Source organism: Ptychodera flava, chromosome 4 (assembly GCF_041260155.1).
Source record: "Ptychodera flava strain L36383 chromosome 4, AS_Pfla_20210202, whole genome shotgun sequence".
Lineage (NCBI taxonomy): Eukaryota > Metazoa > Hemichordata > Enteropneusta > Ptychoderidae > Ptychodera > Ptychodera flava.
In genome coordinates, this window is record NC_091931.1 from 40,846,763 (window position 1) to 40,864,893 (window position 18,131).

Below are 18,131 nucleotides of genomic sequence, written 5' to 3' on the forward strand. Positions count from 1 at the left end.
ATTTGAAATTTTGAATGTAAGGGGTACACTGCTGCCTATCTAGCTCATTCAGAGCACAGCCCCTCCACAAAGTGGTGGGGGGACTGTGTTCAGAGGTAAAAGAGGGTGTTATAACTCTGCTGCCAACTGGTTTCCAAATAAGGAAGTTCTGAATATTCATGAACCATGTGTTCATGTGACAGGTTTGAAGAATCTCACTAGATTGTGTGTTAAATTTTATGTCTCGAAAGTAGCAGTTAGACTCTGCAAAAGGTTTCCTAGACTGGTCTCTGAATATCTCTGTTTGTAGCAAGTTTACATTCATTTATTTAAACCCTGGACAGAGAATCTGAAACCAAATTTTTTTTTCTGTTACTTTTATGTTTCACCGTAGGGTGTTTGGATATCAGAGACCAGTTCTAGCAAGAAGCCTCCCATTTCCAGAAGGCGAATTCAGAGAATCCTAGATAAGAGGAAAGGGTCAAATGTGATAGCAAGAAATCCAATGGATGGACTGTACTATCCAGGTATGAAAAAACTGTCTATGATTTTGTCAACTCTCGTAGTACTGTCTGTTTGATCATTCTCAGTGCACCAAGATGCTGTTTCCAGAACTTAATTTGCAACACCACTCTTTATTTAAAATGATTTTGTATCTAACAAATTCTGAAAAGAGAGTTTTAAAACCGGAGGTCAGTGCTAGACTTTCCCCAGTCCCTTGTGCCAACAGGTATTTTGTTTTACAATCACAACATCTCATCCGGTGTTTTTCGCAAGAAAGTGCTGTACATGTTGGATTGTTGTGCCGATCGAGGGCTGGTGACACTTGGTCCCAATGTCACACTGCTTTAACATGAAGTCAAAATACCAAAATGGCACAAGTGACTGTGGACAGTCTTCACCAATCCTCCATATTAATCTTTGAATACAAGTCACGTAGTTCTACAAAAATTTGCAGCAAAACATTATACACATGTGTAGACAGTATATGAAGATCTCAGTTCTGGTTCTTCAAGTTGGTGAATTGATTGAGATATGGTCCGACAACATCAGTAACTGTGAGACAGTTCAACACAACTACATATACTCACCTAGATAGTCTGATTACTGTACCCAGTATGAAGTTTTGCATACAAATCCTGATCATATCGGATTCTTTTTAGTAAATTCAATGTCTCTTTTTATTGGGATCAAAAGTCCTCTTTAGGACACCAGTACTTCACACAGTGTAAATCACATGTAAGAATCATAGCGAACCATGTCTGACCATGTTTCCCATTTTTCTATGTTTTGATATATATTCATACCTTCCTATCAAAAAGCGCAATAAATATCCCTTACAATTGAAGTCCAATGCTTTGTGTTTTCATTATACTCAACCTTTGTAGCTACCCTTGCTTTCTTTAACTCAGAGGGGAGGGTCTGACTTGGATGGCTTTAATGGGTCAGTGGAGTTTATGGATGAATTTGTATGAAGTACAATTTCTAAACCTTCAATTCGTTAACCATGTGTGACTAGTACGGAATATATCCGCCTGATAACAGTACTGGCTTCAGATTTCACTTCTTGGACAAAATGGCAAAAATTCAGGAGATCGACTATTTGTTTATGCTTCTATAGGTAGCAAACTTGTATACCAATATTGACGCATTGTTCTCTCTCGTACATCAAACAACTGAATTGAGAAAATGCATAAAATTAAATTGTCATGCTACTTTATGGAAAAATGCGAAAAATTGGAAGTTATATTTGCAGTTTTGTGACTGTTGGTGAGATGAGTAATTTGGCCAAACGGCAATGTGGCCCTCTGACTGGATCTGTTTTCTCCAATCCCAGGGAAAAAGACCTTTTAAATGGCCACATAGTGCTCCATACTACTAAATGTGATGCAACATCTTTCAGGGTCATGCAAAATATCCCAAACAATACTTCAGTGAGGAAATTGAAATCCATCTGTACTTAGTACCCTTGCTTTCCCCCTCAACTTCCATCACTGATCCTGGAAATCTTTTCACAAACAAAATGGCAAACATCCCATTTGTCCACCACCTCCCATTTACCAATACTGCTTACAGTACCACTCCATACAGGCATGGATGCAAAAACATTTTACAGATCAGTACAATACCCTTGCAAGTCACGATGGCTTCATCTAAGACGCCAGACAGATACTCTGATTAATAGGAAGATGGTGAATGAAACATTGCATCATACTGTACCTGAATCAACACAATACACCTTAAAGCCCCATTAGTTGTATCTTTATCATTTTGATGAGATGATTGAAATCAAAAACAACTTCAAATGCTTACCGAAGTGTGACTACAGAATGGTTTCCAAACATTGGCGACAAACATACAACTTAGATATTAAAAAGTAAATAATTTTTGACTTGCAAGTTAAATATGGCTGCAAGTACTCAAAAACCGTGAATAATCAACCAACTTAAGCACCAAAGATTAAAATGGTGACATTTTTTAAAAAGACAGTATGGCTTAATTTAGCGGAATCAAAAACATCTCTCCAAAAGCTTGGATGGTTAAGTTTTGGTACTCAAAATTTAAAAAGATACAGCTAATGGGGTTTTAATGAATACAGAACAGAAAGGAAAAACCCTACACAGGAAATCTCAGTTTTTACTTCCAGTTTTCTGAGGTACAACTCCAGCACCAATTACAACTCTGCTCATTACCTACCAAGGGCAAAGGTCACTGATTTGATGTTGTTGTTAGTATTTGTAAATAATTCTTAAAATCAGCCATGACTTCAAATTACTGTAAACATCGATCTGCTATTGATATGTGTCAGATGAAAGTAGACTGTCTCTAATTGGTCTGCAGTTCATGAAATAACTGCTCACCATTTGACCCGTGTTTATATCAACGACTCTGTATATGTTTATATCAACAACTCTATATGTGAGGTTCTGACTATTTTACAACAAGACTTTTTCCAAATGTTCTGCAAATGACAGGGATTATGCCCAAAGACTATGACTGTTTTTAGCAAGTATCAGGACACTTACCCCCTGGACACATACCACTGAGACATTTCACACCCACCTGTTGGAGCTAGGGATAGGGTTGGGGATGTCCAGGGGGTGATGCTCCTAGTACCTTTGGTACTCAAAGCATCATAGTATGTAACTCATCATTTCTCAGCTCATTTAGACCAGAATTATGCAGGATGTCATATTAAAATTGTACAACATAGAACTTCCAACAAACAGCATATTTGTCGTATTTTTGTGCACACCTCATGTAAAGTCCAATATCTGATAACGTAAATTGTCCAACACAGGAAGTGTGATCAGCTGCCCTGATCCAAGACATATTGAGATTGGTTTCCGTGATGAGCAGATTCTGGAAGAAGTCCTGCCGTCAAGGTTTGTCATCCCGATTGGAGGAGCCCAGCCTTGCCCAATGCTCAGGGTAAGTCAATCTACATAGTGATAGCTTTCTTCCCTTACTCAGCGAAATTCAGAGTCTTGAATGTTTTTGTGAAAGAGACCTCATAGAGTGCATTATTTCTAAAGCTACATAAAGTGACAAAATTTACAGCCAGGCTCCACCTTGCACTTGAACTTCATGGGTAATTTTCATGCAAGAAAAGTATGTTTTACATGGAACTTTAATCACTGCCCGAGGGTCAGAGGAACTGAAAGGGTTTGATTGAAAAAATTCTGCCGATGTGCAGCATGCTCGGAAGGTTATATCTGATTGGTCGATTGTCACTATTCACAGCAACTTAGGGAGTCTCTTTGTATTATTCAATTATAACGGTAAGATTCAGCCAATCACACTGCACATCAGCCCAAAAAAGTAAGCTACAAAGGAGGGGGTACTCAAACATCTGAGAATTGAAGGGAGGACACTCCACCCTTTCAAAACCATGGTTTTGCCATTATCAATGGTGATTATGGATTTGTCGACAGTCAATTTTGGGTGACGGTTAAATATTTTTCATAAACAAATAATACACACGTAGGGTTTGGCTACACTCATATAACTAAGGTGTTTAAGTAATATATTCTTTTATTTATTGTTTATGTATTGATTTATGTTTTCTATGGTCTTGCTTGTAATCTCCAACTTCATTGACAAATTTTAAGCTCTATTACAGCTGACGTTTTCTGTTACTTTTTCTCTGTATAGCCCGGTGATTATGTTTTAGTCAAGACTGGTACAAATCAATTTGAATGTTGGGTTCCCGGTATCATACAACACATTCCACAGGATCACGAAAAGCAGGCCAAATATTATACCGTCATGAAATTCACTGGCAAAAATGTAAGTCTGTTTTCAAAGTTGGTCTGAACTTGTATTAAAAGTGAATATTACAAACAACATAGGATGAGATTGTATGATCATGTGAAAAGCAATATAGCTTAAACACATCTGCTAACTTTACAGGTTACTTGTAGTCCCAATCTAAAAGCAAGACAAAATTTTCAGTATTCCTCTGTATGTCTTCATTGATCAGGTGGTACATGCAGACTTCAAACACAATCTCAGACTGCAAACACAATCTGCAATGATTTTTCTTGCAGATCTGTCAAACAAGGTCGACAGCAAATGATTTCTCTTTGCACACTTATTGATTTGTTACATTGAAATTTTTAAAGGAGAAATGATGCCTGCTATTTTTTTCAATTTTCTGATATATTAACAAAATATTCAAATTAACAGAATAATAATATACAAATTTGACGATGATACTTTCTATTAAAGCAGTACAAATCAATTTCCCCAAAACAAGGAACTAAAGTTCACAAGTGCTAGATGTAGATATTTTCAATATGAAATTTTTTGTTACTTAAAGCATGTGTTTAAAGATGCAAAACATAATATAACTATCAGGTCATTTGGAAATAATATTGTGAATTTTTGGTTTGTTTTTCAGACTGAAGCTTTGCGAAAGGATCTCATCAAGATAACTAAATCTAGGTTTAGTTTTGCTCTAAGATACATCGTGGAATTACAACGTGACCTTCACGAAAAGTAAGTACAAAATACAGTTTTCCGTAATGTAATAGAATATATGTACCCTGCCATGTGCAATACTCAATTATTCAAACAGCCACATCATAAAGCAGCGCTTTAGGATTGCAGAATTATTCTAATAACCACTTGCAACTTATTACTCCACAATTGTTCAAATGGCCAATTGCAGAGAAAAGCAAACCAAGTGCAGTAAAGTAAGCTTCGACATAGACACTGTCTATGGCTTGTCTGGCTTATTTGTACATACCTGTAAAATTACAGTTTTTTCTTGACCATGTGGGAGTGTAACAAAGGCTTGTGAAATTCAATCTTGTTCCCTGCAATTGGGTGTAGAGCTTTTCAAAGTTTACGTCATTGTTCTCTTATTAATATGCATAATAAATATTTGTCTGCATTTTTAGATTACACACGAAAATACTTCCTTGTAGTCGACTGCTAGTGTAACAAAATATTCACAACTCAGAGTACAAGCTGCAAAACCAGCCATGCATGCAACACTGATAAAATTTGTCCGCATTGTAAGCTGCGTATCCGATGTCGCACGCGTACAGCTATATTTAGTAACAAACCTGTAACCATGAACAGTGCTATTATGCTGCAACTGTGTGTGCATTACTAGGTACATGTATCGTACACTGTCTTTTTCTGATATATCAATTCTTAGCCAGTAATGTGCATCTATTTGTTTCTCTCAGGGAAGCCATGCACAAAGACTATCACAGTGATGAAGAAGAACGCAGAAGTCGTCAAAGTGATTCAGAAGAACGCAGAAGTCGTCGAAAGCACCGCAAACACAGGCACAGACATAGGCGTCACAGGAAGCGTAAAGAAAGCAGCGCCGAGGAAAAGGAAATGAGCTCCGGCAGAGATTTGTCTGCGTCTGATAGAAGCAGAAGCACAAGCAGAGGTGAGCGTGTTGGTAAAAGCACGAGTTCAAGTGGGAGTCGCAGTCAGAGTCCAAGTCCCGGTAGGAGTCACAGTGGGAGCCGCCGTCACAGTCACAGCCGAAGCCGCAGCCGCAGTAGAAGCCCCAGTGAACACAGCAATAGAAGCCAGAGTAGGAGCCATAGTCGCAGTAGAAGCCCCAGCAATAGCCGCAGTAGAAGCCCTAGTGAACACAGCAATAGAAGCCGCAGTAGGAGCAGCAGTAGTAGCAGTAGTAGCAGCATTAGTAGCAGCAGTAGTAGTAAGAGCAGTAACAGCAACAGATCTAAAATTTCTAATGATGGTAAATTTCAAAAATTCAAACACGATGTTCTCTGTGTGTGGTAAAATTACTGATGTTGCTTCTACTGTTCTCATCTCTGCTACTTCATCTCCCTCACCTGCACTTCCATTTGCATACATGCATGCAGCTTTCACATTCCCTTGCATGTTCAATGCTATTTTGCTTCTATAGTTACTGTAGCTATAGCTGGCTTTTTAAGCTTGTAGTGCTCTATTAGCTTTCTTAGGAATCAGCCAAGCTGAAATCTAATTGGCCTGTATATCCTGATAGACTATAATAGAGATACGGTAATAAGCTGAACTACGGTAGTGTGTCATGTGATCATTCTTTTTGACACTGTTTGAACTCAAGTATTTGTCTGATAAGACTTTTCTTGTAGGGCAAAAGTTGCTACCTTTTGATAATTTTTCACCATAGCATTTCATGTGAAATTGGATTTAATCTGTTCAAGCTGACCAAATCATGGTTAAAGTCAATTGCAATCATAACTTTCCTCTTTATACCTTCCTATGAAATGTACACCAGCATAGAAAATTGTGGAAAATAACAACCAGGCATGCGAGGGGCAGATACCTTTGAAAAGTTGCCTGTTTGAGCAAAATAGTTCCCTGATAATTTATGTCTTGTGGACTGTATACCCGGAATGCTTCACATCTGATCTGAGCCAACCCAAAAGCAACAATAGCTTCAACATGCCATTGTGCAGAACTGTGAATATTCACCTGCCCCAGCAAAAGCAGGCAGTTACTTCCTGTTCTGACAACGCACAATGTGATTGCAGGCTATTATGCATCAACAAATATAAGTATCATCATAGTTGGGGTTCCAGATGTTATATACTTGATATTTGATGGTTGCATTGTTTCGGCAAACAGGAAAGTGAAATTACTGATTTTCAAAGGAAAAAATTACATCAAAAGGTGATGACTTAAATTTGTCCTATTCATCAGTAAACTAAAACAACATGTACACAAAAATCATTGTACAAACCTCTCCTCCTGGAAACCTCTACAATCTGAAAAATTCTCATAAGAACACTTTTGCCAATGTAGAGTTTTCCAAATTTGACTGGTTTCACAGGATATCAATTCCAGTTATGATGAGTTACTACCCTTTTCAGTAATAGAGCGCGAAGCCACTGCAGTGAACTGCAATAAAACTGCTCACACTAATTAGTTTCAGCTGTAGCCAGCCGGCAAAGTCGACAACATTGTATGTCCCATGCAGACAGTTTGTCTGGGGAAGTTGAAATAAAAAAGATTTGTACATGGACCAGTGCATGGTAGTGTTACATTGTATCTTAATCTTGAACACAGGGTGCCAATCGTAAACTCTCATTTACAACTCGAGCCTCAGACAGAGCTAGTTTTGCCTTTGTACAAGCAGACTTTTTGGTCTTTATCAAGTAGCCTTGTTCAACACCAAAGTGGCCACGGCTACAGCTGAAACTAATTAGTACAAGCAGTTTTATTGCAGTTCACTGCAGTGGCTTTGCGCTCTATTACTGCAAATGGTTGTATATAGTATATCTGCGTGGTTGCACAGATACGTGTATGTGAATCTTACAAATGTAATTAACTCCACAGGTAAGCAAGGCGGGAGATCACCAAGTCCCCACAGCAGCAGGTCAAGGTCAAAAAGCCCCCAGAGCAGCAGATCACGCTCAAGGTCAAAGAGCCCACAGTCAAGGTCAAAATCACGCAGTCCCAGCCCTCCAAGAAGTCCAACGGGTATCATGACTTCCACTCCACTCAGCAACAGATCACGGTCTGGTTCCAGATCTCGAACCCCAAGCCCTAAAAGAAGTGTGGCATCTCCAAGACGAGGAAGCCCACCTCACAGCCCCAAGGAATCAGACAAGGCATTCTACAAGGAGCAACACGAGAAACTCCTAGATTTGCAGCGAAGGCTTCAAGATCAACAAGACGCTCAACGCATTACACAGGAGGTGCTTATGTTATTTGATAAGAGATGTCTTTCTGCGCATTGGATTTTTTATTCAGAATTGAGACTTCAAACTTCATACAGAATAGACGTACAACATTGAGTTACTTAAAAATCTCATCAAATTTCACCTTCCTGTAACTTTATTTGAAAAAAAAGTTGTAATACCCGATGCCTAATATATATACAGTTTTCATGAACCAGGGGATATTGATTGATATTTTCTGATATACTGTTTGGATTTAGGAGCTGAGAAAACAACAAGAGGACATGTTAAAGATGACAAAGGAGCTGTATGACAATCAGATCCTACAACTGAAGGAACTCCAGCAACATCAAAGAGATCTTCAGGAGAGACATGAAAAGCATATGAATGAAACTGAGGTAAGATTGCTTGAATATCCAGAAGTAATAGTTTTTCTGCCAATGCTGAAAAGATATGATTCAAACATTTGGTAATTTGAATTAACATTGACCACTTTTTCAGACATATTTATTTTAAACTTTACAAAACTAAAGCAAAGGCAAACTGTTTATCGATTTATGTCACGTGAATCACTAGAAAATATCATAGAACCTTTTGGATTGTCTATGAAAAAATCACGAACAAATTTGAATCATTTTGCATTTCTACTGAAATTATTTATCTCAAGATATATTTATAAGACAAATTTCCAAATTCTCCACCACTATGCCCTGATGTGGGGGTTGACATTGACTGCTACATAAAATGTATGAGCCAGCAGCATGTTCCATGTACATACTGACCATGAGATGTGACCATGGTAACCAGAAATATGAAATTTGTCTAATGCCCCACCCTCTGGGGCAAGATAATCTGGAAAATCCCCATCTAAAACAAGTAAATCCCCCACGCTCATAAATTCTGTGCTTGTCCGTGAAAGTGAATAGGGGGATCAATATGAGGCAATTGCCCCACCCCCTCAGGCATAGTTTTAGTGCGAGCACATCTAATCCCCCACATTTGTTCTTTATCGCCCGAGGTGGGATCCCTCAGGGATAACATTGACTGCTGCATTATAAAAACGCACAATGCTAGTGCTATAGTTACTGTATGGGAAGAATGCAGGAGATGAAATAAAGATGAGTCATTTTGAAATGGACCTTATTTATTTGAGCAGAAACTGTTTGTCAAGAGGGAAGAAGAAGAGGCAGCTAAAAGACAAAAAGAAAAAGAAGAAGAGGAGAGACAAAAATCAGAACAAGAAGGAAAACAATCAGAGGCAGAGGCCGCATCACCTAGAGGTACTTTCTTTTCATCGTCAAAAATATCTTCAAAAACAAAATGACAGTAATTCATCAAAATTTGAAAACTTTTTGTTAATACTTGCTCATGAAATCTCTAAACATTTCTAGCTTTACTCGTCTATCGTTGGATTGTGGAATTTGTTCTTTTAATTTGTCCATGAATTAGTCTGTTGTGTTCTTTCAACAGTTTGCAAACATTTCACTCACCTAATTTGAAAAGACTAAGGTATATATTGTAAAATAATTTTAAAACTCATAACAAATGTTATGATTTGGCTCTCTGCTGGAATTGTAAAATGGGCTAAGTTATCATTCTTTGAATCATATGTGTTAATGTTTCACAGATTTTATTTCTCATGAGGCAAAGCGGTAGATGAATTGCTTTCTGTAAAATATTTAGTCACTTTAGTGTACACAATTTTGCACCATATACTCCTCCAACTGTGTCGTAGCTGGTGCTTCTAGATCACACAGTTCCCTTATAACTATCGATATCTTCTTTTTACTGTTTAGTCACTGTCGCCCCAACAAAATCTCTGAAAGATTTATCATTTAGCACTAAGAGGAGCATTGAGTAAAAAGGTTTGCAACAGACAATGTAATAATTGCAAAAATGAGTTCGCTCATGGAGAAAAATGAAATCACAAATTTTGGTGATTTTTTCTTGTGCAGGTAAAGCAAAAGTTGCGCTGACTGAAGGGGAGGAAGTTCTCGCAAGATGGAATGACGATGGATGGTACTACAGAGGTAAGTTATAATTCAAGGTCGAGGTCAAGGAAAATACCTCCATTTTGGGAAACTGACTGAATATTGTATCTGACTTTGAACTTTTGAACTCCTTTGACCTTTTCATTGTCTGTACTGTAATTTCAGTATCATAATTCAAAATTAATAACTTTGTTTGCCACCATTTGTTCTTCAGGAACTGTTGCATCTGTTGTTGATGAAGACACATACTTCATTCGTGATAGCATCGGTGATTTGGAACAGATTAAACGAGTTGATATCATCACTGACGAAGATGATTCTGACCAGATCTTAAAGGTGAGTTAACAAAGCTATGAACAAAGTTGTATAATCCCAACAGATTAAAACCCATAGTATGAATCTACAAAGCTTAGAAATCCAAATCTATGTATCATTTTTCTGTAAATGAAAATCCTGATTTCGGTCTGAAGTGAAGTGGTCTTCAAATATATGGATGTCCCCTTTTGCTGCCAAGGTTTTTGCACAATCCTAATGCATTATGTGATATGGTTGAACCTGTTAACTTTAAGATAGGGGTGAAAGGGTCCAATGAGATGTAACAATTTCTATCCAATCAGTGAAAAGCAACACTAGCTATCCAATCAGTCAACTGTAACATTTTCAATCGAATGTGACAATTAAATTCCTTAGAAACATCATTGGAAAGGGATTCTTGCACAATAAAATCTGAGTACCAGCAAGACTGAAATCCTAATTTGCTATTTGATGTTTTGACTATTCTAACATAGCGTGATGATACTGTGGTGGCTCTTCATCCAAGCTACTCATTCAGTTATGCTCCCGGAGTTATCCTGAATGTCTATCCGGATCTCTGGACTCACATCCGTTACTATGACGGCGAGGAAGCCAAGGTTCCCAGAGAGGAAGTCTACGGAATCGCCACTGAGAAATTTGAGACGAATGTTGGATACATTCTGAGGTGTGAGGACAACTGGGTCAGCCAGGCAGTAGTGGCAAGAAATGATTCTGATGGATGTTACTACCTAGGTGAGAGGAGATTTTATCATGGCCACCTACGTTGGCATAAATTTTGACAGCTTTCACATTGGTTTAAACAGCATCTACAATGCTTCCTACAAAAGTTTAGAGGGCTAAAGTTGGACATTTTAAAATGTACCTGAAATTGCTGAAAGTTTACTGGCAATTACAACAATTTATCAGTAATTTCCAGCTTGTCCGAGACTCAATCGCAGACATCGTAGGAAAATTCTTCAAAACAAGCTTTTCTCAGATAGGCAGTATTACATGTAGGTTCAATCAAATAAACTCTCGTAATGCACGATGTGATTTTTTTGTTCAGGTCAAGTCAAGGAGAGAGTGGGCAATGGTAGACAGTACATCATTGAATGGGCAGACGGTAAACTACAGATACAGAATTCATCGTGTATCTTTGGGGCGTTTACTAAACGTCATCGTCTGGCTCTAGGAGATCGAGTCCTTGCCATCGCGGACAATCAAGCATTGGTCTATTTGCCTGGTACTATCACCAGTGTCAATGGAAACAGACTGGTAGTCAAGTACTGCAATGGTGACACGTAAGTGGAAGTCAAGTTTTCCAGAAATGAACACAAAACACACTGTGAAAGATACTATTTATTTATTTATGCACATGTAACCATGACAATGTTATATTTTTCTGGAGTTTGTTTTTACTTTGTTTTGATTTGTTTTGTTTCATCTGTCTGACACCTCTTTCATGATCTCAAGCTAAATAGCTTCTTTTCATACAAAAATGATTCAGTGATTTAAAACTGATAGTACTTTTTCCTGTTTTCTAATGATTGAACTTGCATATTTTTTTGCAGCTCAAGGAAAGTGGATGCCCAGCAGTGTTTCTGGTTGTCACAAGATTACTATGACAGCGCAATAGCCTACTACAACAGTAGACAGGACTCCGACACTGACTCTGAGTCTTACACATCTGATGATGACCGATAGATTGACCCTTGACCTCTACAGTGACACTGTATTTTACCTTTGACTTCTGAAATGATACTCTGACCCCATTGAACACTTAACCTTTGAACTCTGAAATGATGCTAATGACCCCCATGGACCATTTCACTGAAGTGAAACATTTATAAAACATAGCTGTGTTTTGGTGTGATATTACAGGAGATGTGAAAAGCTTACAACCATGTCAGATGTTTCAGAAAAAAAAACTGCCAAGTTTCAATCAAGATCAAGAGAGCAGACATGACTTTTGTGAGACAGTGATTTTATATGTGCAATTTCATTATGAAAATGAAACCAAACAGTCACACATTGAAATGCAATAATATTGAATCCAGGCATATTAATCTGACCATCCATAGATGTGACATGCTCTGGACAGCTATTGAAAATTTTATATGGCATGGATTGTATAGTCTTAGGATCAGGTGAAATGAGAAAAGCAACTGTTCAATGATACTCTGATGCTGTTGGGATATTGTACACAAGTGGAATGTCCCAACAGACCTGGCTCTGTTTTTGAAACGAAACTGGACTTTAAGTGAAATGGTCTGTGGTCTTGTTCAAAACAATGTTTGATGGCAGCAATCAAACCTGAAATTTTAAACTGTCAAGGCATAAGGCTTTTGTTTTTGTTTTTTTCCCTGTGAAAGCAATTACTTGTTCCAAGTGCTTGTAAATACCTCGTGGAGCTTTTTATTTTGTAAATTTTGCACATGTTTGAAGTATAATTTTCAATTTAAGTTTTGCTTGTATACTGTCAAAGTTTAACACAACAAATTTATTTTTGAAGGACTTTTCCCTATGACCAACCCATTTAGTTCTCATAAAAAAGAAGTTTATCTACATTTTCATCATGAAAGATTCAGCCAATTGCCAAATACTTTGCCTGAAGACCCAAAGTATGACAATTTACATAGATAAAATGCAGTATTTCTATGTAAGCCAAATCAATTTACTGATTTATTCAACAATTTCTGCAATCTTTACAGTAAACATAGATTCTCGTAAGGAGAACTGAAAAGAACAATCAGGATGGTTTCTTCGAAAACAGTTATGTTTTTCATAAAATTATCCAAGGGATCAATTGAAAGTGATGTGGCAGACTGCTGTGACATCAGTTTAAAAATTGCAATGTTTGTGCCAACAGATGGGTTATTCCACTTTTCCAAAACATTCTAAAATTTGTCATTTTTTTTTATACTCTATCAAGGACCAGAACAATCAACACATGAACAACAAAAACCTGAATGGTGATATATTAAATTGCTCAAATTCATACTTTCATTAGAGCTTTTCAATCAGAATCCTAAGGTTTAAAAAGGAGTATATTTGTAATGGAAATAATTGTGAACAGGTATATAAGATAAGACAATGTATATATATAATCGGTATAGGTTAGGCAATAGTTGCTTTGCTGTGAGTATAGTGACGCTGTGGAGTCGATTTCAGACCACACTGTAGTTTTGCAGATACTGTGTTGTCAGTTACAGGTCAAAGGTTTGCGAGGTCATTGACCTTTTGTTAGTAGTTAGCTTGATATATTGATGTCACTTTTGTCTTCTTCCACCGATTCATTGAGCCTTACTTCACTCTGGATAGTACTTCTATCAGAGCCTGTATTAATTCACTCTTTTGCCTCTCTCTCTCTCTTACTCTCTGTGCCTTCCACGTACCACCATGGTTTGGCCCAAATCCTTTGTTATCCATGGTGATTGTGGACCCATTTACAGGGAATTAGGGGTGGAAAGCTTGATCATTCAAATACATCATTTGTATGTGCCTTCGCAAGTATATGCATCTATCAAATTTCTGTTGAAACGGAACATCTATAATTGATACAAAATTGCCAAACAGGAACATTTTGGACAGTCAGACACCTGGTTTGATGTCAGACTTCAACCCCATCCTTTCCTTCAAATAAATCCAGTCACCCAGTCAGGTTGTATTGACTCTCTATATCCATTCATAGCTGTCCAACTTTGCTAATGAGTTTGCAACAAAATTTGATAGTGAAAGAATAAAAACAATTTAGTTTGTGATAGATAGTCTAAAGGATTCATTAGATTTTAATAAATTTACCTTTTGTGCAAGTCCCTCTCATTGAATAAGGAAAACATTTTACAAAACAAAATTAAAAACCAACAGCAGTGTAGCTTCTTAAATATTATCTTGCTTTTTTTCTCTTCTGCTTCCACCGATTGTTTGGTGCCTTGTGATGTTATTATTGAAAGTTCAACAGGCATGTCCTATTAAAGCCATACTTTCGCTCTTGGTGCCGCCTTAAACCGACATCAAACAATCACATGACTAGAAAAAATTTGTTTGTCTCTTGGCTTCCAAGGTGTATATGAAAAAGTACACACCACTGTTACAGTTTTCTGCAACTTTTGCATATATTTTACTCATACATCTGGTTCAACTACCAATCAGCTGCAGCCTTGAATGTCAGCACAAATAGACATTTAAATATACATTAAATGTTATTTACAGATTTGCTAATAATTTTTTATTATAACAAAGTGTTTTGTTTTTATCATTTAATGGTTAATGTACTCTGTAAAATAATTTAATATAGTATCTACATGTTATGAAGTGTTTTTTAGCAATTTGCTTAGCAAAAGTGCAAATTATTGAGAATAAAATCTTATTGAAGCAGCAGTCTTTTTGTCATTGTGTCAAACATTACAACCATTTGCAGTAATAGAGCGTGAAGCCACTGAAGTGAACTGCAATAAAACTGCTTACACTAATTAGTTTCAGCTGTAGCCGTGGCCACTTTGGTGTTGAACAAGGCTACTTGATAAAGACCAAAAAGTCTGCTTGTACAAAGGCAAAACTAGCTCTGTCTGAGGCTCGAGTTGTAAATGAGAGTTTACAATTGGCACCCTGTGTTCAAGATTAAGATACAATGTAACATTACCATGCACTGGTCCATGTACAAATCTTTTTTATTTCAACTTCCCCAGACAAACTGTCTGCATTGGACATACAATGTTGTCGACTTTGCCAGCTGGCTACAGCTGAAACTAATTAGTGTGAGCAGTTTTATTGCAGTTCACTGCAGTGGCCTCGCGCTCTATTACTGAAAAGGGTAGTATTTTAAACAATCACAATGATGATTGCTCAATATGGCTGTGTTGATAAGTTAAAAACTGGATTTTTCGTTACTCTTCAGGGAGGACAATAAAAACCTGTAGTAGATACACAAACCTACTAAAAAATAAGCCATAAGTTACAACCACAAATGGACAGCCCAACACATATTTCATATCAGTCAGAGACTGCTATTTCAATCCCCCAACATGCCCTTGGTATTTTCAAATCTCCTTGTCAATTCTCCCCCCAAGTGTTTGTGGATGTTGAAACTTATCTTTCATCAAAATATTATAAATGGTTATTGAAAGAAAGCAGTAAAATAGTGTTGATGCTTGTTTTCGATAATGGCGTGTGTAACTGAGATAGCTTTACATAAACACTGACCCGTCCCCTGTGAAGAGTCCTTATCAAACCAGCCGTTGGTTCAACGTGTTGAGAGATTTATGGAATTTGATATTTTTTAAATGCAAGCTTTTGACATCTTCCATTATCTGTTACTAGTATAAAGGGCATGAGCATAATATATATATATATATATATATATATATATATATATATATATATATATATATATATATATATATATATATATATATATATATATATATATATATATATATATATATATATATATATATATATATATATATATATATATATATTTACAGGGGTTTCATTAAGAGCCGGCAGCCGGCGAAATTGACCGGTTACTCGCACGATTTCGCCGGCTACTTTTTTTGGAAATTTGAACTCTTTCATCGCTAAAATATGTTTTACCTTCTGAAATGATACGGACAAGTTTCATAAGCTGTGTAATCAAACTTTTCAACGGCTTTTATGTGAAACAAAATTTAGAAGACGAGCGACTACTACGATCGCCTTGTACTACGATGCAGCACGGTCTTGCGTATACTGCCTCAATAAAAATCGGAATTGCAATTGACGATTCTATTGGCTACCTGAATTGCTGATCCCTATTTGGTGACCTTTATATATGCTAATGAAAACGTGCATACTACACCTGTCGGCCGTCGTTAGCTCAACTCAGAATGGTCGATGAACAAATGAAGACGGAAGCGATCGCAAGGTCAAGCTTCGCTGTACGATCCTCGGTTTTGAAGTGGACCAATAAACGAGAGAAGGATAATTTACCTGGATTTATACTATTTTCGAAGGCGATGACCTGATTTTTTTCTTACGAAAAACTTTCCGATTACAGTTGGAATTTTAGTAAGCCGATGTGCGTTGCACTGCGGTAGGCGTAATTGTTAAGGTATATAACCAGCTGGACGTATGATATGTACTGCTCTTCGGTCTATCGACGCCAATAAGAACGTCGCCCAGAGTGCATGGTTACAATACGATCAGAGCTCTAAATTCACTTCAAAAGCGATCATCAGGTTAAATCCAAATGTGCACTTCTGAACGTGCAAATTTTCATATCCTACATCAAGGTTCTTACTTTGCATACCCATATAGTCAAATAACCTTGAGGATCTTTGATTCTATTTGAGCAATATGGTAATGATTGTAATTTTTTATCATTATTCGTTATATAAATTATCCTTTTTACCTCCTCAGAGGTATAAAAGTTCTTCATCTACAGATTTCCATACCAAACATCAGGGCTCTTAATTTGAAGCATAACATTATGCATTTATGACAAGTTTCTAATTTACTGTGCTTAAAATATAAGTGTTTCATCCAGGATGGCATCAACAAGGGGGATTTTTCCCCTTTACCAGAAAATTTCGGGGGCATTTCACCAGTTCATGTGTTCTACTTGTACCCCTAAGGTGTGACTGGCACCATTTCATGGAAGGGGGGAGTGGTCCCCTTGACAAATTAATTGGGGGTGCCAACATTTCAACAGAGGGGGAATCCCCTATCTCCCTGTCTAGATGTAACACTGTACATATCAAATTTATATCATTAATAATAGTGAATTATTATAGTTTACCTCCTAAAAGCATAGACGCTCCAAAGACTTCAGTTTTCTTTGTTCAAATTATCGTCAACATTACCACATTTTGTCATTTTTAATTATGAATTATCATATTTAGGCCTAATCTCCCAGGAAAATGGCTTTTATGATATGAACACAAATTGACCTGGAACACTGCTGACAATTCTCCTGAAAATACTAGAAATTCAAGTGACTGTAAGCTGTAAAAAGTAAATTTTAGCTCATTTTTCAGGGTTTCCGGCCTTTGGCCGGGAGAGGAACATCCCCTCCCGGACCCTCCCCCGACGACCACCGCTTTGTGGTCATGGCAGCTGGAAGCCGCCTACTTTTCCATTCTAGCCCCCTACTTAAAAACTTAATGAAACCCCTTATATATATATATATATATATATATATATATATATATATATATATATATATATATATATATATATATATATATATATATATATATATATATATATATATATATATATATGCGGTAAAAATTGATGACAAGTTGAAAACAGGACTTAGGCGTTACCCAGACTTCATCTAGTTGAACCATTCGTCTGATGATCACTACAGAGGACATGCGTCGTAGCGTAAAACTCTTAGAGAGAGAGAGAGAAATAATACACACCATGACTGTCGTCTGTGTGCGTTCATATTTGTAGGGACTCCAAAGATTTTCTTTGCCTACAGAAGGGGATCTCTGAAAAATTTGGCTGACGTTGTTTGTGGGCTACTAAAAGAAATGATGAAATTATTACTCTTTCGTCTGCTCTCGTTCCCTAATTTTAATACAAACAATTGAATATTAGTTTTGCGTGTTATTCACCTCTCTTATCAACAACGCCAGTATATATTGACTTTTGTGACCCCGACAACCCTATTGTACTGAAATCACTGTGTCACGTGACACTCTTGAGGCGCTTATGT

At 37.1% G+C, this 18,131-nt stretch overlaps 1 protein-coding gene across 1 annotated transcript in view; it reads left to right on the top strand.

The window, feature by feature from the left end:
• The window catches only part of LOC139132290 (von Willebrand factor A domain-containing protein 3B-like), a 36,258-nt gene extending 21,453 nt beyond the window's left edge, over positions 1-14,805 (top strand). Inside the window, exons 23-35 of the mRNA XM_070698678.1 lie at positions 374-506; positions 3,281-3,411; positions 4,135-4,269; positions 4,883-4,980; positions 5,679-6,211; positions 7,798-8,159; positions 8,402-8,539; positions 9,298-9,421; positions 10,097-10,171; positions 10,347-10,468; positions 10,921-11,179; positions 11,493-11,727; positions 11,998-14,805. Of these exons, the coding sequence (XP_070554779.1) occupies positions 374-506; positions 3,281-3,411; positions 4,135-4,269; positions 4,883-4,980; positions 5,679-6,211; positions 7,798-8,159; positions 8,402-8,539; positions 9,298-9,421; positions 10,097-10,171; positions 10,347-10,468; positions 10,921-11,179; positions 11,493-11,727; positions 11,998-12,130 (2,478 nt within the window). The 3' untranslated portion in view covers positions 12,131-14,805. The remainder of the gene's footprint in view (positions 1-373; positions 507-3,280; positions 3,412-4,134; positions 4,270-4,882; positions 4,981-5,678; positions 6,212-7,797; positions 8,160-8,401; positions 8,540-9,297; positions 9,422-10,096; positions 10,172-10,346; positions 10,469-10,920; positions 11,180-11,492; positions 11,728-11,997) is intronic.
• Positions 14,806-18,131: the final 3,326 nt, after the last annotated feature.